The sequence below is a fragment of the Branchiostoma belcheri genome, unplaced genomic scaffold (genome assembly GCF_001625305.1).
Source record: "Branchiostoma belcheri isolate BF01 breed outbred unplaced genomic scaffold, Haploidv18h27 scaffold186, whole genome shotgun sequence".
Taxonomy (NCBI): domain Eukaryota; kingdom Metazoa; phylum Chordata; class Leptocardii; order Amphioxiformes; family Branchiostomatidae; genus Branchiostoma; species Branchiostoma belcheri.
Window position 1 is genome coordinate 407,776 of NW_017803335.1, and position 23,836 is coordinate 431,611.

At 39.4% G+C, this 23,836-nt stretch overlaps 1 protein-coding gene across 2 annotated transcripts in view; it reads left to right on the forward strand.

The window, feature by feature from the left end:
* Positions 1-23,836, forward strand: part of LOC109467649 (serine/threonine-protein kinase DCLK1-like) — a 40,738-nt gene that overhangs the window by 9,531 nt on the left and 7,371 nt on the right. For both annotated transcript variants that reach the window (XM_019765687.1, XM_019765686.1), the window contains exons 2-11: positions 6,446-6,542; positions 8,408-8,506; positions 8,991-9,121; positions 9,656-9,704; positions 10,030-10,138; positions 10,698-10,755; positions 15,574-15,693; positions 16,956-17,102; positions 18,610-18,743; positions 19,381-19,458. In XM_019765687.1, the coding sequence (XP_019621246.1) occupies positions 6,446-6,542; positions 8,408-8,506; positions 8,991-9,121; positions 9,656-9,704; positions 10,030-10,138; positions 10,698-10,755; positions 15,574-15,693; positions 16,956-17,102; positions 18,610-18,743; positions 19,381-19,458 (1,022 nt within the window). The remainder of the gene's footprint in view (positions 1-6,445; positions 6,543-8,407; positions 8,507-8,990; positions 9,122-9,655; positions 9,705-10,029; positions 10,139-10,697; positions 10,756-15,573; positions 15,694-16,955; positions 17,103-18,609; positions 18,744-19,380; positions 19,459-23,836) is intronic.

Below are 23,836 nucleotides of genomic sequence, written 5' to 3' on the forward strand. Positions count from 1 at the left end.
GTTACTGCAGTATCATAGGAAGCAACTAGGGGGCCCAAAAATCTTCTTGGTGAAGGTAATCAAACAAACTGTCTTAAATTTTTAATTAAACTACAAAAACAAACAAGAATTTGGAGATCTCATACCTCCATGAAATATGTAGAATCTATGCAAATGTTGCTTGGGGGATTTGTCTAATTGAATATGGAAATAAGGTTGTAATTAACATAATCTAGTTTAATTTATGTTTTTCTGAACTCAAATTACAACATTTTGTGTGTGAAATTCCTATCTTTGGCAATGGTTTATTCCAACATGTCCTCATTAATTATGCAAATGACCTCTATATTAACAAAATATATACATAGTGATGTTAACCAGTCCTGTATTAACTTACACATGTCATTAAGGTCTCGGACTGGAGTTTCCTTCCGTATTTCGAGCAATTTGACACCCTCAGCCCGACGGGCTGTCATTTCTGTACTAAGCGCGGGTCGGAATTTTTCACTCTTTTGGTGGAAAGGGGTGCCGTGCCGCTTATCAATACACTTCATTGATATTTTCTGCGCCCAATTTATTTAGGGGTAAATATAGCACATCAAAGTACATTTTTAAATAAGGGGTCATTTTTTTCGTCATTTTTAACCATGGCTGCATGGAAAAAACGAATTTTCCCAGGGTAACGGCTTAGTACTCAAAGAAGCTTAGAACCTAGTGATTCCAAAATTTTAATTTAATCAAAATCGATGCGATAAGTTTATCGCTATCTTCGATGGCCCGAACACACCCACAACGCATATAGAACGTACCATCCCGGCGGTCAGGCGAAAACGCCACATAATCATCCGCGCGGACTGATACCAGGAAGTCTTCGCTGGACCACCAACATTGCGCCACCTATAAAGGCTACAACTAACAGGCTTTTCAGAAAATACAAATATATGTACACAGATATTACGATTTCAGGGATATCGCGGCCAAAACATACCATTCAAAGTCACGTTGCCGGCGATTTACTGCGCACTTACTTAGACTCTGGTCAGATTTAAACTCCGACCCGGAACCTATAGTATGAAATTCCCATCATTCACCATTAAGAAATCACATATTATTGACATTAATTATGCAAATTAGGTCATTATTTGAATAATTGGTATCTGTTGATGTTACACTTGCCATAGATTTCATACATTACAATGTATCAAAGTACTATCCTATAAAACACTAATTACAGAATTTCCTTCTGAATTTTAATTTTGATCTTAATTTTAATGCAATTTGTTTCTTCATTTGCATAACTTGCATTCAATTATGTACATCTCTCTCTAAGCTACCTACAAACCAAAAATTATGAAAATACATTGTTCCTTTCTGGACTTATCTGCTTTGAATGATTTGGCCAGAAACTCCCCTGCAGTTGCAGAACAAGCTGCTAGGGGGACAAAACCCACACCACTTACTCCTAACAGGAAAAGCTATCTGTCACCAAATTTCCAAGACCATAGCATGTTCAGGACAAAAGATACAAAAACTGTTCTGCTGCAGTACCAAGGTCATCCACCAGGAGTCCCATGTTTGACCTTGACCCTGTCTGACCCATCAACATACCAAATATCATCACAATCCATAAAGGCATTCTGAAGTTGTGCTGACTGCAAATATGCGGAAACACATTGACACAGGCACGCAGACAAACACACACACACACACACACACAGATACACCAAAAACAGTACCTCCACTTTTCATGAGGTAGCAACATGAGCTGCCTTCCTAAAATCGATCACTTTCACTATGGGGCTAATCTTTTTTATGCTCATGAGTTGCTAATTGCATTATCTGTCATCAGTTGCAAAAGCAAGGCAAACAAGATTAGATAGTGTGAAGGGCTAAGAAGAAAATATGATCAGGCTATGGATGGCAATTTATAAGGGACTGTACGATATTTACCAGGGGGAGGGCTGGTGCGTAGGGGGGAGGGCTATGGAAAAAATTTTAGCTTCGGGGGAGGGCCAATCTCGATATGTTTTAAGTTTTTCCAAAAAAATCTAGAGATTTTTTGCTGGCTGCTTTTAAATTAGTCAACTGCCGATTCTTAATATCGATTGTACGAATGAAGGTACATTTAGATTCAAAGGCCGAGAGCGTAGAGTTGAAATACACTTCCATAAAACTAACGATGCTGCAGGCAAGTATTAATTTTTTTTTCTTTGAGTGACAATATACAATCATGTATTACGTGAAAATTTCCTTCGAGATCATTACATTCAATGCATCATACATGTATGTAAGCACATCTAAACCCTCAGAAGATGGGAAACAACAGACACTAAACCAGATAGTGAGTGTAAGTGAGTAAGAGAGCATGTTACGCAATATAATGTAAAATATACATAATGTAATACAATATATTATATAAAATGGCACCGGCTGGGTCACTTTGTATCAAAGGGGCATTCTATTGTAAAATGGAGGGAAATTTTCCTGCGGTTTTGTCACCATCCTTTATGGATAAGAGGACAATGTGTCTAAGGCCCACTTTAGACTAGAAAAGATATACCACTCCGAAACCCCTCGAAACCCTTTGCCACTGGTAACAGTTTCTCTTTAGACATGGGTTGAAGGACCACCTGTGGTGTTTGCGGGTCAAAATGATCCAAAATGGCGGCAGAAGAGATATTTTGTCTTGCAACACAAGTTAATGTTTTTACTCTTTGCTACACATATTTTCTTGCATTGTGACGTCGAATACTCGTCCAACAATGGAGACTGACGGGTCATGTACTGGGACAAGCAATTCCCGGGCTTGAACATGGCTTTCTTCCTTGTCATGGTGGTAGTATCACAGGCACGATAGTGCTCCAGACCCTTCACTAGCCTTTTGCCGATTCCTTTTTCAGGTAGGGAGGGACATGGCATACCTACCCTGGAAGTAATAGCTAGTAGTACGTAGAATGAAGTAAAGAATGACACGAGCATGAGAATATACAAGCACAGGCTTCTTAGCACATCATTAGCATATGGCCCATGCTGTTTTGCAAAACCCTTTCTCTTTAGACCTAGCAGGAAGGATTTCAGGCCCCCTTCTAAAGGGTTTCAAAACCATGGTGTACGTGGTTTCGGAAATTTCCTAAAACCTCATAAAACACCGTTTTTTCATCTTTAGACTGGGAACAGATAACCCATCGGAAATGTTTTTCCACCCTGAAGTCCTTTAAGCGTTTCTAGTGTAAAGTGGGTCTAATAAGAAGACACTTTTCCTGGGTCCCTTGGGTGGTCGTCTTAGACAAGTATATCTAGTTTGTGTGGTGATGCTGACACCAAGTTTGTTGTTACATCAATGGAGGTTCCCGTGATCTGCAATTTAAAGTCCTGCAAAATGTGATAAAACATCATGCATTAAAACATAAGCAAAAGCTGTGCTGCACTTATAGCTTTTCGTGTGGTAATGCCTTGTAGCAACATGGCATGTTGCGGGCAGAACGTTATATATATTGTTTGTATACATCAATTATTTGTCATTATTTGCATATTTGTAATGTGTAATTCCATGAGTGATGGCAATGTCATGCTTATATATGACATGTAAGGTAGCTAAAGGCAAATGTCATCAGCTACCTACCTAATCCCTCAACCGACCTGGTCGTCGGGGGGACAAGGCAGAGTTTCCCTCCGGTCCGCCGCAGCCAGCAGCTCCGGGACGTTTAGTGATGTCCATTCCTTTATGTTGTCCAACCAAGTTTTCCTTTGTCGCCCCCGTTTGCGACCTCCCTCGAGCGTACCTTGGAGGATTGTTTTAGCCAGGCTGGTGTATAGATTATAGATTATAGCTATAGATTACTAATTCATGTAAATGTGGACATTGTTTAAATGATAAATGACGAATAATATTGTGCCAAAGGATAAAAGTTTAGAGTCTAGCAAATAAATTGACTATAGTTAGGGTAATTTAGAGAGCCTATCAATGGACTTAAATTATGCTAATTATAATCTTATTTGCATAAGCAAGATGAAGACAGATGGAAGCATTCCTGGCTGGACCTTTAATAATTGAGTAGAAAGGAGGGATAAGTCATTTTGGCCGTGTCTATACGGAATCACCCAAACCGCGATTCGGGTAACTCACATTCCTCACATCTGGTCCACGTGCCACACACACCTTTGAAACCGTGTCCGAACATAATGCGCTTGAGCTACATTTATTGCTGTTTGATGATAACACGCAAGGCGGCGTGTTATTAATGTCAGAGGTCAACGACCTGCTTGCTGATGCCCCCCTCCCAGCGTATCTCGGCCGAATGCCGACGTGGTCTCGCCAGAGGAGGTGAAGCTCGCCCTAGAACGGACACATTATTTGACCATTACTGCTCTTTAAGTTGCTGCCACGTAAAATTTGGTATTGCATATAAAAAAAGAAATATCACTCCGTAATCCATGACCAGGCGAAGTCACATTGAAATCACATTGCGTTCAGACGCAAATCGCGATGCGGGGAAACCGATTCGAAACCACCTCTAGAAGTGGCTTGGGATCGAGGCGCTTTCAATGTGATTTCGGAGCGTTCACATGGAGCCACTTGAAACCGGCTTCGGGGTAAACCACATGTAAACCGCCTTGGGTAATTCCGTTTAGACACGGCCTTTGTCCTAACCGTCACACATGCATTAGAATGATCATTACACACTAATCTAATAGCTCAGGGAATTTTCTTCATCATACCGGTAATTGTCTGTGTGTGTACATGTACATGCGTTTGTGTGTATATATCATATTTACATTGTATACAGTATGTGTCCATGGGTGTGTGTGTGTTTGCATTTACATGTGTATCTGTGTGTAATACAAAAATTGTGTTTGTGCATGTCTTTTTGTGAGTATGTGTGTACATTTTATTTTAGGCTACACCAATTTAATTTCTTTGTTAACAGATTATAGGAAATAATGGAGCGGGCAGGCAAAAAAATAAAAAAATAAAAACAGACCTAGGCATTCTATTATGGCCCAAAATGGTATGATAGGAGCCATGAAGTCAACCCACCAGGCTGGTTCAAAATTTAAATGAATTTTGAACTTTTAATGATACTACTGCATTGAAAGATGGAATAACTGCAACAAGTAGGAAGAAAAGGACTGTTTTCAACTGTTCAGGGCAAACTATGAGCATTTTGCGATTGATTGACTGATTTTTTTTGCAAATCAGAAAAAAATGAAGCGGGCGAATCCGTTAACCAAGAAATTAAATTGGTGTGGCCCTAGTGTATATTTGTTATTTGTTTGTGACTTTGATTGTGTGTTGTGTGTGTGTGTGTGTCTTTGTATGACAGTGTCTTTGTGTGTGTACATTGTAAGTGTGAGAGTGTACCGCTGCAATATCATTACAAGCCACCAGGGGTCCCAAAATCTAATCATTTCAATGTCTCATCATGTTATCACCAGTTTGCCTCAACTGCTGGATGATGTTATCAGTATTGTTCGTCCTAAATTGTTCCATGTGCCAATCTCCCCACATGCATTTACAGCATTTGACATTAGAACATCTCGACTTGGAAACCATTTATGCATCGGTCATGTTGTGAGGCGAACCTCTTTAAGGAGGTGTATCCAAGGTTCCCATATACCAAATTTCAGGTCATTTAGATGTAATACCAGGGCTCCAGATCCCAAAATGTACATTTTTGCCTGAAAATGACCAACAAAAACATCGCAAATTAGCATGCGATGTTTTATATTCTGGTAAACATGATTGGCTTAACCACGTAAATGATATTCTAAAATTAAACGATCTTTAGTTGTAGAAGGCCATACAAAAGTCCCTGTTCTTTTTTGTTGTGTCAATAGAGAATCTCTATTAATAAAAAATCTAAAAAGCCTGTTTCCGTAAAATGGAAAATGCCTGGGGGTATTTGGCCACCGTCCTGCCAAATTGTATGTCGTTTGGCCCCAAAATGAAGAAATTGAATCCATTTAACGAAATGGCAGGAGAAGGAGTTACATGTGGAGAAGTAACACGCGGGAAAACAATTTCTTAACCACACCACTATACATGCTGTGGATGAAGCCATAATAATCTTGTGTCAAAGCTAATGATTAGTTTTAATGGGCCCCAGCTGCAATGTTGTACCAGTGTACATGTATATGTAGGGGGGCTGCAATATATTTAAGTTGCTCATATGCATTTAATCCCAGTGGACTTTCAAAGGGCACAAGGGTAGGCCAGCGTCATTTAGTGTACTGTTAGGAATATGCATGGTTTTATTTATAACACTGGAATTATTTGACCCGATAACTCTAATTAGACAGCTACTACTACTACTAATACTAGACACATCACCTTGTTCTGACATCTTGAAAATTACCAGAACAATGGATTTTTGAGGAATTGTATTGATTGAAAAATGAATGAAAGTAGTAACTCAACATGGAAGGCATGATACTTAATATGTGTTGTTGTTTTTTTTTGGTGCAGGTGACATGTTTACAAGACTTCTTTGAGGATGACGACATCTTTGTTGCATATGGACCTGAGAAATACTCCTCTGATGACTTTGATTTGGAGGGTGATGGTAAGTGAACAGTGCACACACCAATTCTTCCGCGACAGGGGTCCATGCTAGTTCGTCGTAAAAAAGGGTACAAAGGGGTTTCGATGGTTCATGTTTGAGTTCACATTTGTTATAAATGGCATTAACTACTACATGTAACATAGCTGAAAAGTGTAGTGTAAGAAGTGGCTTGTTTTTGGTGAAGATTTGATTTCGGGCCCGAGGCTTACTTCCAGATGTCCTTCCTCATTAAGTGTGGTGCTTCGGTTTGACTAATATTTGCCTTTCATGCATTCTGGTGGTGCTGTCGCTATGCCTTGTGCGACAGGCTATTGTGAAAATGTCAGTGTTAGGATTTTCTCTATATTTTTCTTGAGAATATAAGTCATTTTGGTGGCTTGAGTCTGCATGTGTGTCTGTCTGTCTGTAAAAGCGATAACTTAAGAAGGCTTAATATGGAAATATGTATGTAATTTGAATAATTTATGACAAAATTCTATAAATCTGCTGCATTACATTATAGGACTATTCAAGCTTATGACATATGTAATTGAGAACGAAACACAGGCAGATGTGATTATGTAAATGAAGACCTAATTTGCATAATTAATGAGAAAATGTTATACTTCCATAATGGTAACTGCCTGGAATTTCATACTTGAGGTATTTGAAAGTTAAGTAAAGGGGAACATCATTAAACATAACTTATTCAAATAAGGGCCTAATTTGCATAATTTATGAGGAAATGATAGAATTGCTTTCTTTGTTAAGATATTATATATAAGAATTGCTTTCTCCATCTTTTGGTGGAGAATATGATCAACTGATATAATTGATGCAAATGAGGATCCTATTTTCCCATAATCAGGAGGAATAATCTTTGTCAGTCATAAAGGTTAACATCATTTGGTGAAGGTATGAGATCGTGGAACTCTAGTTGCACTTTTGGCCAATTTTGGGCATCATTTTCCATCAAAAACCTTTTCCCCTCTAAAGTTTACTAAAATTTGAGAGGTTTAAGAAATTTAAATTCTATTGTTCTCGTAGTTAAAGGGATATCCTTCATTTGCAAACACAGTGTTTTGGCTATGAGTTAGAGTTAGAGTCGCTAGATTTCAGGGTGTGCAGAATCAAATTGAGACCCAAAATAAACTGTGGTGTGCCCCCTAAACAATATTTCATGCTGCGAAGTGTTACATTAAAGGCATTATGCAATTTCAGGGTAGCAAGACGAAATTTAGTCAAAATATTCTGGATGAGGACATCAGTCTGATAATGACAGTTACTGACATTTCTTAGCACATTTTTGTCATCATAATTATTATCATTCCATTTGTGCCTCACAAGTTTGGTTTGGTAGCAGGTATGCTATGGGATACGACTGATTCAGCTTACTACATGAAAAGAATAGTGAAAAAAATTGATTTTGGAAATCCTGTTTTGCCACTCCAAAATTTCCTTGGATGCCTTTCAATTTTTTTTATGTTGTGTAAGTTAACAGTAGCAGCTATGCTTCACATGATTATATGATTGTTTGATATTTGATTATGGTTTTAAAATTTGTGCCATTGGTACTTCCTTTACCTGCAACTTAAGGTCTCCAAATACCCACCCACAATCAGCAATTTACAGGAAAAAAGGTGACATGACGAATGTGAACTTCCGTTAATCTCTTTCTTCTTGCTCCAAAACAGATTGAATCGAATATTGGCAGCCATTGTTACAACCCAGTGAGCACCGCTATGATTTCTTCCTGTCAACACCACTGTCTTGGTTGAAGTTGTTGTATATTCATGTAGATATGCTATCATGATAATCATAATCATTATGACATTTGTACAGTAACAACAAGACCAGAAGTGTTGATGATGTTCTTGTCCATACAGAACTGAAGGTGGTGAGTCCATACAAGTCTGTGGACAGAGGCAAGAGAGTTGGACTGAAAAGTCCATCACTGAGGAGAAGAACTCCAGGTACCCCTGACTGTGAGTACTTCATAACTCCAGGTATTCCTTGACAACTAATAGACCATCTTCACTGAGGAAAAAGTACCAAATTGATAACATGGGTGTGGTTACAGTTTCCCTTGCATTTGATTAGCTTTGTCCTTACAAAAATATTGATCACTTGAAGCTGCTACGGCAATTCCCTTGCCAAATGTCCAGGGGGTTTACCAATAAGATGAATCAGTCTAGGAATAGTTTATTATTATATCTTTTATCGTGGGAGATTTTTCATATCAGCAGGAAATATTTCAAAAAGTCACCTTTCTAAAGATTTTTGCCACCCATATATTAGGTTGTTGGTTGAGCCCTGGCACTACGTCACGGGTCAACACATGACCCTGTCTGCCATATTTTGTTCATTCAAGAAACACCTCAATTAAAGTTGTGCTTGGTTACGCATGGAAGTTGCTGTCTGGAGTTTTCCCTTTGCGGTCTAATTTGTTGCTCTGTTCCCTGACACCAGCCAATGGGATGCCACCATCTCCTTCCTCCGCCCGACGAGGGTCTCGCCCTAAGAGCCCAGGACCGTCTTCTCCACACACCCCTCGGAAGTTCAGTGTGCCAAGACCCAAGTCTCCGGGGACTGCCAGAAAGGTCAGTTAAAATGCATGTAGCCAGATTGCCCTGCAGCACGCACCGCACGTCAGAGGCAGGCCTGCTTACATGATCAAAAAATCTGAACTACAACATGTGCATCAATTATTTTAGGACACATTTTTTTGCTTGTGTAAACTGGCTCCAACATTAGACTGCCAGAATGGCACCCTGTATACTATCCTGACTTCTAAAAGCTTAAAACTTTCCTCAGTCTGTAGTACATGTATCAGCAATTGATTAAGCCATGTACATCATGTTTCAAGGACTTAATGTAGCGAGGACATGTTTGTCACAAGCCTTAAGTATGAAGGGTGTATGAGAGTGTATATGAGAGATAAACCGTAAGTTAGTGTTTTCAGTTTGTTTAAATCAAATTCTGGGTGTAGTTAATTGACACATAGGATGTTGCACTTGAACTGCCTTTTCTCTACCTCCATAACCAAGAGACTTGATGCAAAAAATGGCTAATTAAGCAGGGCGGAGGTTGATACAAATGTGAGATCAGACCTTACAAAGTACCTTATGTTTCAGTCTCCCATCAGTCCAAGGCCAGGAGACAGCAATGGTGAACGTGACAGTGGTAAGTGTCACAAGGAAAGATCTTATAGACGGATCTCCTTACATATGTGTGTATGATTGCAGATTTCATCACTTTCTCTTCAGGACATGTGTTGATTGATATTAAGAAGAAGAATTTTCATGCATCTTTGTGTCATGTCTTTACATTACAATCATAATAAATTTGATTTTGTTATTCATTATATGTTTGATTAGTGTAAAATTAGGGGTCAAGTTTATAAATTTACGGAAAAAGAAACATGTATGTGCAGTGATAAAATCCCTTCAGATGGCCCTAAATTAGGCTAAAAGGTTGTTAACAAACATAATGTTTCAATTAACCACAGAAAACAGCTTGCCAGAAAAGAACATTCCTGTTCGTCTGGGGCAGAAGTATGTGATTGGGAAGGTGATAGGAGATGGCAATTTTGCAGTGGTGAGAGAATGTGTGCACAGGTATGTTACAATCATTGTGACGCTCCCGCAGAACACAGATCCAATATTGATGATAATATTGTTACAGTACATGGTGCCCGTTATCAGCTGGGGCTGCCTGGGCAACCACTGTATTATGCAATCGTCATTGTATTGTATTGCAATTTTGAATAAGTAAAAATAAAAATATTGTTACAGTAGTAGAAATTTAGTATAACATCTGTCTGTCAATCCTTCCATCCATTCATCCATGTATCCATCAATCCTTCCATCCATCCATCCCCCCATTCATCCATCCTTCCATCCAACCATCCATCCATCCAACCATCCCCCCATTCATCCATCCATCCATCCATCTACATACATACATACATACCTACATATCTGGTTTGTCTTCTTGTGGGGGTTACAAAATGTAGATATCTTGAAAATGTTTGAATGTATGAATTGTGTTTGTGTACTGAGACTTTTTCCACCTCTAAGACAGTCACATCATATTCTGTTGTAGTGATGTGACCTCTAGAAACAGAAAAATTCAATAACCATATGGAAACATAACTTTTGCTTCACAAATTTTCAGGTCATCACAACATGAGTACGCACTTAAGATGATCAACAAGGAGAAGTGCAGAGGGAAAGTGAGTTGTTACCTCCATGAAAAATGGAGGTATTGTTTTTGATATCTGCGTGTGTTTGTGCATGTGTATGTCTGTGTACGTGTGGGTACCTTGATCTGTCTTGGTAGGGCAATAGGTTGCTTTAGTCATTATTATCATATAGCCAGATGTCATCAACCAATCAGAAGGCTCCATTTCCCTCATAACCCAGTTCATTAATACCCGATATACTGAGCCACAAATACACATTCTGTTTGAATGACTTAAGAACAGAGGTAGACGTTACCATTACATGACAGGGCGGTGTTTTCTTCTAACTTACTTCTAATGCTTAAGAACTTTCTGATATACTCAGAATTGTTTATGTAGAGTTGTAGATGAATTCGGTTGTAACAAGAAGCCATAGGCGACAATCCTCCGTGAAGTTTTATATATTTCAACAAAATCCCGAGCGTCAACGCCAGACCTACTGTGCAGACATTATAATTAGGCAACAGTTAATACAATGAGGGCGCGTCACAAGCATAAAACATACAAAGAGCTAAATCCATTACTGCTCCCAGGGCGTGTAAAGATACTGTGCTTCAAGTTCGAAGTTCATTTTAATTACACACACACAATCATTGCATTCACATAAAGATCGGACTATCATGGTCGTGTCTAGTAACAAAGACAGCCCCACCGTCTTACCGTGCCTGTACCTAATTAAGCGCGCCTGGAACAGGCCAAATTCCAGCAACAGTTGCGGTAAGCACCGCGAGTGTTACTGCCGCCGGCCAGATAACCAGGATATCTGCCTAGAGTACCTCTGCTACCAGACAACTGCCTAAACCTACGGCCTATTCCACAGGATTGTAAAAGTAGGGATGTTTCTAAAATATGCATTTACTTCAATATCAAAACAGCTACGGTAAAAATAAAAGACGTGCATCATCCCGGACATAATGCCACACCACATGCGAAATTACACAGAAATGCGACGTACGGAAGAATGCGTTTTGGCTGCGAACATCTTCCAAAAAACTTGGCATCTCTTAAGCATGGGCAAAAACATCTGGAACCACTTATCAAAACCACCACGTATCTGCATGAAGTTCCACCCCCCCACTGCTATTCCAAACAACGCGTTTTTCTGGACCATTCCAATTCGCCTCGTAATTGTAGGGGTGCGTCTGCAATATTACACTGACCGCGAAAGCAGCAACGGCAAAAATACACATTCGTGCATCAACACGGGCATGCCCGCAGACGGCGTATAAAATTGCGTGCCGATTACACAAAGAGAACCCAGTGTTTTGNATGTTCTTGAAACCTGGCTTTAAACTTTTTAACTCTAAACTAAACAAGAAGCCATAGGTGACAATCCTCCGTGAAGTTTTATATATTTCAACAAAACAATCCCAAGCGTCAACGCCAGACCTACTGTGCAGACATTATAATTAGGCAACAGTTAATACAATGAGGGCGCGTCACAAGCATAAAACATACAAAGAGCTAAATCCATTACTGCTCCCAGGGCGTGTAAAGATACTGTGCTTCAAGTTCGAAGTTCATTTTAATTACACACACACAATCATTGCATTCACATAAAGATCGGACTATCATGGTCGTGTCTAGTAACAAAGACAGCCCCACCGTCTTACCGTGCCTGTACCTAATTAAGCGCGCCTGGAACAGGCCAAATTCCAGCAACAGTTGCGGTAAGCACCGCGAGTGTTACTGCCGCCGGCCAGATAACCAGGATATCTGCCTAGAGTACCTCTGCTACCAGACAACTGCCTAAACCTACGGCCTATTCCACAGGATTGTAAAAGTAGGGATGTTTCTAAAATATGCATTTACTTCAATATCAAAACAGCTACGGTAAAAATAAAAAGACGTGCATCATCCCGGACATAATGCCACACCACATGCGAAATTACACAGAAATGCGACGTACGGAAGAATGCGTTTTGGCTGCGAACATCTTCCAAAAAACTTGGCATCTCTTAAGCATGGGCAAAAACATCTGGAACCACTTATCAAAACCACCACGTATCTGCATGAAGTTCCACCCCCCCACTGCTATTCCAAACAACGCGTTTTTCTGGACCATTCCAATTCGCCTCGTAATTGTAGGGGTGCGTCTGCAATATTACACTGACCGCGAAAGCAGCAACGGCAAAAATACACATTCGTGCATCAACACGGGCATGCCCGCAGACGGCGTATAAAATTGCGTGCCGATTACACAAAGAGAACCCAGTGTTTTGACTGCGAACATGAAAAATCAGCCGATCACAACACTCCATCCGGAGGTCCTGACCTCCTTCATGGAGGGTAATAAAACTAATGGGAGGGGTCCTAAGTCCGGCATAGTTTTAAAGATTATTATTATCATGTTATGCATGGGTGAATCCACACAATAAAAACAACTAGTTATGGAGTAAGACTTTATGTAAAAAAATAACAAAGTCGGAAAGTTTGTCGAAGTTTATTGCTCAAACTGCTAGCGATTTAAATATTTGTTTGAATTTATTGCTTTTCGCGGAGGTTGACCAGGGAACGTGTCCAGCACATAGCCTTCAGAACTGTCAAATCATTCATCCTAGAGTGCGACATGTGCAAAGATTTTACCACACACATGAAAGGTGATCATTATATTTTCCATAGAAAACACACCATGGCTTGACATTGTCTTTATCCTTGGAAAATCGAAGCTAAAATAACGGGCAAATGTTTACGCCTAGGAGCCCGCCATCTTTACTGAGCCGCTACAAACAGGCAGCCAGGCAACGCAACAGAATGAAGTTTGTCAACTCGTCGGTAGAGCGCCGACTATTCCCCAAAATCAAACCCTACCTGTTAAAAAAAAACGTAGCCTCTACTTCTGCCAAAAATAAGGCTGAAAAGACAATCAAGGCAACCGAAAGGGGATATATGTGAAATGAAATATATGTCTGTACAGCTTAAATCACTGATACATGTATATTGCTGTTTGAAGATCTAACCTTATTTTTGACAGGTTTAGGGTCAGATGTACTGTACAGTAACAAAATATGTGCGTCAACACGTACAACAGTTGCTGGACTTAGGACCCCTCTCGTTAAATACAATTAAAATTAGCTGCAAATTCAGGAAAAATAGCATAATTCATAAATAGTACTTTTTACTTGACCCTCCTATTCTACACTTTTCATAACAGCCAACATTTGGGCCGCTTGGTCACATTGCTTTTGCTCCTAACATAAAAATGGCTGATGGACTGCAATTTCTTGCCGAGTTGTCATCAGATGAAATAGAAGCATTGTTAGGGGCAATTGCAGAGGTGAATTTGGACAAAAGTGGTGGAGAAACAGTTGAGGAAATTCAGCGGTAAATTCAGCGCAATCAGCCGTAAATTCAGTTTGTACCTGTAACTTTCAGTTTTAAAAAATTGGTTTGTTGTGATGAGGATTCACTTCAATGCAAGATAAAAAGATTTACATGTTACTCAGGGGTTGTTTTCCTTTTGTGTCACTTTGATATACATGCATACATGATAATGTCTATATGATAATTACGTTAATTACTCGGTCATTTATTCTGTGGTTATAGGACCGACTGTGAATTATGACACCGTATACCTCAGGGCGGGTCATTAAAGGAGTCCAGAAGGAAGTGCTATTTTCCGATACATCATGCTAGAATGAATACATAACTAGCCGACTTTTTACATAATTTCGCTCGTACGACTTGTGCGGCGCATGTTTGTTAAGTGATATTGATATCATTTTCCCCCATGCTGAACCACAATTGATACATCCGGGAACTCTGGCTTACGCAATACTCATACACTTCAGGTCAACATAAACATTTTTCAGGAAAATGGTAGGAGACAATCACACTAACAAGCTGATTATTGAGAAATTATTTGCTTTACTTTGCTTGACCTGTGGCTTGGATATTATAATATCAGGATGTCGAATACAGATTTTCTCAACTTATTTGCATGTAAGTATTACTTGAACAGATAATTAGATTACGCCACTTATGGAAAGGATAACTAGATTACGCCGTTTTTTTCATCGTCAATATTTGCGGCATAAATGAGGGGCGATAAGGACTTTAAGAAGGGCAATGATTGGTAAGATACCAAAGAACACAAAACGGTACGAATTTTTCTTATGGCCCCCGAAATGAGGTCTGTAACGTAACTTTTTGTTTAAAAGATAGACACCAATGGGGTAGCGTGGTGTATTCTGGGATAGTTTTGAGGGTATTTGGAGAGTTTGTCCTGGATTCAGTGCGTTTTAAGAGTTACGCGCAAAATGGGCATTTAATTATATGCTGTAAAATAATATGCATTTTTCACTTCCAAAAATAAATGCCTGTCGAAATATAGCACCCCCTTCTGGAGGTTAGTACTCCTTTAACCCTATATTAATGACTCATTGGTGACTTGACTGTTTTCTTCAACTTTAACAGCTGCTGCTAGGAGTCATGCCAAGTTCTCAGATGTCTAATGAGAAATATTGTACACAGTTGTGCATACCATAAAAGGTCCTGTTCCTCTCTGTGCAGAGCATAGGGGTGGTGCCCATCTCCATTTCTGTAGCCCTTGGGCCACACAGTTTTGCAAGCACTACAGCAGGGGGCTAGCCTTCTGTTAGTGTTGTACATTTGACCTTCCATACTCTCTCTCATAGATGTTGAGTGCTAAGCAAAGAAAGCAGTATGTACCATTTTTAAAGTCTTTGGTACGACCCGGCCAGGGTTCGAACTCCAAGTTACAAAGCGAGCACTTGATTTAGCTATTGCACCAGTAGTTCATGCACACCATGTAAAGCAATCAATGCTTTCTGTCTGTCCCTTCCACAGGAACAGATGATTGCCAATGAAGTGGCCATTTTACGTGTTGTAAAGCACCCTAACATCATCCTGCTGCTGGAGGAATATAACACGCCTACAGATCTGTATCTGATCATGGAACTCGTCAAGGTCAGAACTTACCTTTACAAAGATAATGTGACTCACAAGGTAACTCACAATCCTTTGTTGCATTCATGGTATGTGCACTTTTTTATACTGTAGTGTTTTTAAAGGTAATACATTTCAGAAAATACCTCTATTAATTTTTGATTATCTTCTGGAACAGGTCATCAATTTCAATGCAATACAATCCTTTTATTTATCCTTCATCTTTATAAGGCAACATAATTACAACAACACAATTACCATTTACTGATTTAGATTAAAAACAATCCAAATTGCACAAATATTACTACTTGAACAGTTCCTTGCAACCAGTTTTAAAGGAGTTTAAGGATTGGGCAGTCTGCAAGGCCAGTGGCAACTGATTCTACGTTTTGACAACTCTATGCATGAAAGACTTTTCAAGGAATTTGTTGTGGGTTTAACTAGTGCAATGACGGCCAAGAAGCAAAGGGAGTTCTGTGATTGTGTTGCATGGGTTACTATAATGCTTCGTTTGTGAGAACAAATTCTCCTGAATGCTGTCTTAGTGTACACTAACACTCTAGTGTTCACTCAAGAGGGCACACCCAAGTTTTTTTCATTAATGTTTTGCTTTATTGATGGTTCTTATATTTACATGTATTATTTCAGCATAGATATCTCAGTAGGACCCTCTAAGCAGCTGATATGTAAATTGTACCTGTCCTTGTTGTTGAACAATGTATCAGCTGTGCACACTACTGTCCTTGGTGCTGCACAATGTATCAGCTGTGCACAATGTACTGCCCTGTCCTTGGTGCTGAACAGTGTATCAGCTATGTACACTGTACTGTCCTTGCTGAACAATGTATCAGCTATGTACACTGTACTGTCCTTGCTGAACAATGTATCAGCTATGTACACTGTACTGTCCTTGCTGAACAATGTATCAGCTATGTACACTGTACTGTCCTTGCTGAACAATGTATCAGCTGTGCACACTGTACTGTCCTGTCCTTGGTGCTGAACAATATGACTACCATTGGTCCCTCTAGCTACAGCATTTCAGAGTTTGCTTGAAAGTTGTTCTGAAAAATTGGACTGTCTATCAATGCCATGAGATATACCGCTGGACTGTATATCACGAAATCTGTACTGTATATTAAATTCTGTTCTGCATGACAGGGAAATATAGGTCTGACCCTCAGATACTAGTTCGAAGATGGTGCTACATCTAGACAGGGATGCAGCCATGAATTCTTTACATGGTATGCCAAATGTGATCATTATATTACTATATTTCGCAGGGAGGAGATTTGTTTGATGCCATAGCCACAGCCACTAAGTACACAGAGAGAGATGCCAGTGGGATGGTCTACAACTTGGCCAGTGCCATGAAGTATCTGCACTCCCTAAGCATTGTACACAGGGACATCAAACCAGAAAACCTACTGGTAAATTCATTTGTTAGCACAACAATTGTACAGGTTTCAAAGTATGACATCTACTAACTTAAGTACAAAACTACATTTTCATAAGGCTAACCCAACTAAAACAAGAGTGGGTGGCTAGTATGGGATAGGTATGAACTTTTACAATCATTGGGAGAATTTCTAATATATATACTATATCCCTATATAGATATACAGATATCCCTATAGAGATTTGTTTACATGTAGATACAACAGGTGTACAAAATTGAAGTAAAGCAAAACATTGAATTTTGAAGTAATGTCATTGCCATGCATGGTAATATGTGATACATCTAATAATACTATATGATAATGTCAGTGAGAGTAATTTCGATTCAATCCCAACTTTCAGAAAAGCCAGATGAGAAGTTGCAATTTTTTTGGAGAAAAATTGTATGTCCAGACCCTTTTTGATTGAAGTTTGCAAGATTTTATCTTTACCAAGGAATCAAACCCTACATGTAACTTCTTTGAGCTAAATCAACCAAAGATCTCCAAACTACTGTAATGGGGGGATGCCCTAACTTCGGACATATTTTTTACTGATCTTATCATACAAAAGTGTGCCGTGTTTGTTGCCACTAACTTTGCTAATCAAAAAGGCAAGAAAACTAAAATATTTTTAAAATTCTATTCTACTTTTTGTTTACTTAATTTCATCATTAATGCCTGAAGAGAGCAAAAGTTACAAAAGCGTCCAAAGGTAGGGCACACTGTCTAGCGTAGCCGCATTCACAAAGGTACATTCACAAAAATGTCTCACAGAGTTTGTCACTTGTAACGCGGAGTGTAAAAGGCCCATGAATAGAATGAATGCGTTTCTTATCCAAGCACATTTGTATGTTTTTAGTATTAATGCTCTCAAAATCCATTCATCAAAACCTGACCACCCTCTGACAACTAGCAATAGAGTGCCGTTCATTCAAGTGCGTAAAGTAGGGTCTGATGTTAGGGCACCCCCCATTATATTATTAAGCGTTCAATTTTTCTCAGCTGAAATCCAAACTTTCAGATGTGTGGGATTGTCAACATTTAAGTATGGTGAATGTTTAATCATTTCATTGATGACTGGGCCAAGAAAACATTGAAGCTGCTTTCTTGTAAAAACCAGAGTGCAGAGATATCTTTTTCCTCCTGGGTTCTTCATTTCCTCCCCAATACTTATGCTTCTTTATTTTCCATCCCCACTCCCTATTTCTTTCCTATTCTTTCCGACATTCCAAGAAAGAAGTCAAACTGCCAGGCTTGAAGTAGAGATGGTCCAAATTTTGCCCCTTTTTTAAATCAGGCTGATTTACGTGCAGGAAAAATTTGATGTATGCATGTTACATGCAGATTTCATCACTTGCATGCATATGTGGTTTTCGTGTAAATCAGGTCCCTATCTAATAGTCCAGAAAAGTCCAGAAAAGCCCAGAAAAGCTGTTTTACATCACTGTCTGGTATAAGCTGTTCTACAACCATAGTTTAATGCTAACTTATTTGTCAGGTATGTGAGCATGAGGATGGGAGCAAGTCTTTGAAGCTTGGGGACTTTGGCCTGGCCACTGTTGTAAAAGAGCCATTGTTCACTGTTTGCGGTACCCCAACATATGTGTCACCAGAGATCATCGCAGAAATCGGGTGAGTATCTTCATTCTATTACAGCTGCGTACCTAAAGGTAACATCAGGTACAGGTACAGGTACTGGTATAAAGAGGTTTAGGTATCTGGACATGTACCTGTACCTGAACACTGTGACAAAATTATGTACTTCTTCAATAATGATAGAAACATTATTTGGTAAATGATAAAACAGGACAGATCTAGGCAGCCTTATGTCTTTAACAAAGCAGTTCAACCATGTGGATTGTTTCTTGTTGCATTCCTAGTTTCCACAACACTATTATAATAGCTGCCCCTGAAAGACATGTTGCATATCAGTTATGCTCTGTCTAGATGTCACTGGTCTCCTCTGTGTCACATGAATCCTCTTAGGGCATATTACACTTTATACTGGTACAGTACTGGTCCATATTTTGCTCGATTTGTGCCACATGGGCTACATGTTGAAATTATAGTTTTTCAACAAAACTAGGTGACTATGTAGTACATGATATTTTGAATGCGGATGATGGGTTAATTTACCTTTCTAATCTGCATATTTGATGACAAACATAAATATATTAGTCAGAAAAATCTGTCTGAAGTCAAGGAACATCTCAAGTTATGGCATCCCTTTTTTAAAATCAAAATCAAGATTGTGACTGTTGTGTATTAGGTACGGTTTGAAGGTGGATGTTTGGGCAGCAGGAGTCATCACCTACATCCTGCTGTGTGGATTCCCGCCGTTCAGAAGGTACAGTTATCTGTGCGTGATAGATAACATGTAGCATGTCTGCGTCTGTGCACTGTTTCTGTTGGATGCTTAGTCAACATTGTGTCAGAAGTTTACCCGTTGCAGATGACATCTCTTCCAACACAACATTTGAAAACTATAGACAGGATGTCATCCTTAAATGTGCGAATACAACCTTAAGCAAGACATTGTGCCAAAGCGCTATGTACAATACATTACAGGTTTTGTGCAGGCACATTACATTGTATGTTCTTTGGATGTGCTGGGTTAGATACAGCTAGTCTGGCCTCCTTTAAGGCCACAGCAAGTAATTTTTATGGATAACATTAGCGCGCGCATGAATTTTCGCCTGATTTTGGAGAGAAAAAAACAAGAAATTTTGTTGCCTTCTGACATTGATCAACATGCCGAAAATGGGCAAAGATGTCTGTTGCCATGCCCGAACTTGGTGGACGTCAGATAACTATGAAGACAGGAGACAAGAAAAGGATCTGATTTAATGTTTTGTTTCTTACATTGATGGAGTGATATGTGATGCTGGCTGTGTATATGTGATATTCCTACTGAATCATAACCATAATGATTGAGTCAAAATTTAAAAATGTAGGAACCTTGTCTTTTTTGGCCCGCCTTGTTTTTTTTTCGCCCACTCGCATTAGATTTGGAGTCTGCAGAGGATGTCATCCATAAAATTTACTTGCGGTGGCCTAATTGTGTACAATTACACTCATTGGATCTTTGAATATAATGTGTCAGTGAGATCTCAGCACAAACATAATTGTAAGTGGCTATCACAAGTTCTGTGTGCCTTCAAACTTGGTGGAAAAGACCACTGACATTTCTGGTCAAAAGGTGATCCATCAGTGACTATGCCAAAGTTGTGTCCAAAAGATTTATCACCTTAGATATATGATTAGGTACACCACTTCGTGGACATACATGTATTGCCTTCTCTCATGTTTCTCCTCCTCCTTCTTCTTCTCCTCCTGCCATTTCTTAAATGGGATTCAACTCTGCCATTTTTCAGCCAATTGACCTGAAATTTGGCATGGAGGTAGAGAGTGCAAATACTCCCAGACTTTTCTTCATTTATTTAAAACAAGCCTTTGAAATTGTTTCATTTGTTTGTTTTTTATGACCTGAAATTTGGCATGGGAGATCCTTGGATACAATCCCACATAACTTTATTTACGTTTTTGGCATGTGTAACTTTAAAATTATGTGAAATGGGATTTTTTTGCTATTTTTGACCAAAAATGTACATTTTTGGCTCCTATAACGTTATGCTAATACAAAAACCAAATGACCTGAGATTCAGCTTAAAGGTAGCTTTGCACCAAATGCTTAGACTTTTGTGATCACTATTCAGATTCAGCCCTTTGAAATACTTTTATTTACCTTATTAGGCCACACCGTCTTAATTTTATGGATGACATTCTCTGAACACCCGAAATCTAGTGCGCGCGGGCAAATAAAAAGAATTTAAAAAATAAGAAATAAAAATGCTACTAAAGCACAGGAATACAAAGCTGGTATTGTGAATTTGCAGCAGTACATAGCGACGTATACAACAATGTATTTTGCGGAATTTATGAATTGGCACAAGTTCTTGCCGTTGTTCGATAGCGTTACAACCGGCTCTGTATTGTCACTAACTACCATGGACTAGAGTCCTAGTCTAGAGGCCTAGAGCCTCAGAGGACGTGATCTTTTTTTTTGAGAACAGTCGAAAATCAATGCGCGCGCGGATGTCATCCGTAAAATTAAGTCGGTGTGGCCTTATTTTGAGTAAAAACAGCGATTGTACATAGCTTGAAAACACGCATCCCAAAATGACAGTTCTAAATGGAACACTTGTGTTTTGCCAGGGTTCTACATTGTACATGTTCCATCAGCAGAAGACGTTGGAAGATTCCATTGCTGCATGGGGGTATAGACTATTGGAACACTTCATATTTTGGACAGGGTTCATTTAGGAACAGTCAGTTTGCGTGGGAGGGAGAGGGTCTATTTTTGCTATGTGGTGAAACCATCTGCTGCATTTACTTTGGTCAAAAATTATTGTGATCCATAATTGACTATGCTGACATTGTGTAGCAATCATTTTTTTACAATAAACATTAAAAGAATATCATAATTCCGCATTTCTGACCAAAAGTTATTGTGATCCGTCGGTGACTACGCCAAAGTTGTGTCAAAAAGATTTATCACTTTAGATAGATGATAATTATAGATATTATTCTGTGAAGGGGGCACTTCTGCATATGGGTACCATGCAGAACTGCCCCATGCAGAAGTGTCCCCCACCGAACTTGGCTGAAAAGTCCTCATTTCTATTCAAAAATTATTGTGATCCATCAGTGACTATGCCGACGTTGTGTCAAAAAGATTTATCACTTTGGATATATGATATAGATATCATTCCGTGAAGGGGGCACTTATGCATATGAGTACCATGTAGAACTGGCCCATGCAGAAGTGTCCACCCCACCGAACTTGGTGGAAAAGTCTACATTTCTAGTCAAAAATTATAATTGTGATCCATCGGTGACTATGCCAATGTTATGTGAAGAACATTTATCACTTTAGATATATGATTATAGATATTAGTCCGTGAAGGGGACACTTAAGGGACTGCATTTCTGGTAAAAATTATTGTGATCCATCGGGGACTATGCCAATGTTGTGTAACAATCATTTGCTACAATAAATATTTAAAGTATAGCTTCATTCCATAGCTAGGGGGCATGGCAGATTGTTGCATTTTAAGGTCTCGGACCGGAGTTTTTTTCACGATTTTGGATCCGGCGGACACCCTCAGACCGAAGGGCTATAACTCCGCCAAAAAAAGTACGCCGGGAAATCTCATTACATCAGTCAACGGAGGTTTCCAGCCGGCTTCCGATACAATTTTGGTTATTGTCCGTCGACTCTATAATTTGGGTAGAAACTGTAGTTAAACGTAAATTTTCGATACGAAAAATGTAGTTTTTTTGCAGTTTTTTCAACGGACCTGCTTGGAAGAAACGAATTTTCCCAGGCTAACGGCTTATATGCTGAAATAGCTTACTACTTACTGTTTCTGAAAAACAGAAAAAAAATATACGTTAATGCGATAAGTTTTTCGCAAAATCCGGTGACGCGAACCCCTAGAAATTCCACATAGAACGCAGCTATTTGGGTCATCAGGCGACAAACCGCATCACCCTTGCTCGCGGACTAATACCAAAAACGCTTCGCTGGCCATCCAACTTCACCGCGCCGAAAAACACTACAATCCCAAGGCTTTTTGATCAATTCAAAACCTAGTTGAAAATCTACAGCGATCGCCAAGCTATGGGGAGCCAAACCTAGCGTGACAACCTCGCAGATCCGGCGATTTACTGCGCACTATTTGGAACCCTGGTCAGAATTAAACTCCGACCCGGAACCTTAAGGAGATTATTTTTCATAAAAAATTATCATAATTCTTCAGAAACATCACATCTATCATATATCCAAATTTTACATGTCTGCGATGAGTACTTTTCCCGCGGCAGAGGTTTAAAGTCATGTGAAAAATGCAGTGTTCTAAGGCTATATTGCCAAGTCTCGGGTTCCAGGCAGCGTCACAATGGAGCAATTAGAAAAAGACCGTTATTTCAAACATCGCTTTTCTCAAAACAGTTATAACGGAAATAAAAGTCTGCTCTGGATCTTGGCTATGGATATATGTGTTCTTTTCGTGATTTCGGTGCCGCATACTTGCAGAAAACGTTCTTAACAGTTGGTATCGAAGACGTCACGCAGTGACGTCATCGGGTCCCCTGGGAAAACAGCATGGGGTCGCGTTTTAGGTTCGTCGCTTTAAAGTAAAAGGAAGAATTCGTCAGATTTCGACCTTGAATGATAGACCAGGGTTCGCACTTTCCGAATCAAACGCGTCCGACACCAAACTCTTCACTATTTCGCCGTGAATGGCCTATTAAGTAGCAAAGCGCTCCTTAAATGTGTGAAAGGCTGCATTATTACGAGGTGCAAAACACAATCTGGGTGATATTGCCATGGCTAGGAGCAAGAAGTTGAAATAAACGCTGTAAAGATGTGAGGAGTACCTATTAGGCTATCACTTAACACCACCCAAAGGAAAGAAAGTCGCGAATTTAAGGAGCCCTGAACCGAACATCAGAAAACCCAGTTTTGCCTTAAGAAGGCTTAAAACACTTTGATTTTGCTGTTAAATGTCAGTTTAAGTCACCATAAATAGAGAAACTTCGCCGAAATTATACGAAAGTCAAATTCAGAGGTCGACTCATATAAAATGACATAGAAAGTGAATTCATGCAAGAACTGTTTACCTTCCAGAAACGATTAAAATTGCCCTGACGGGGATTTCGGG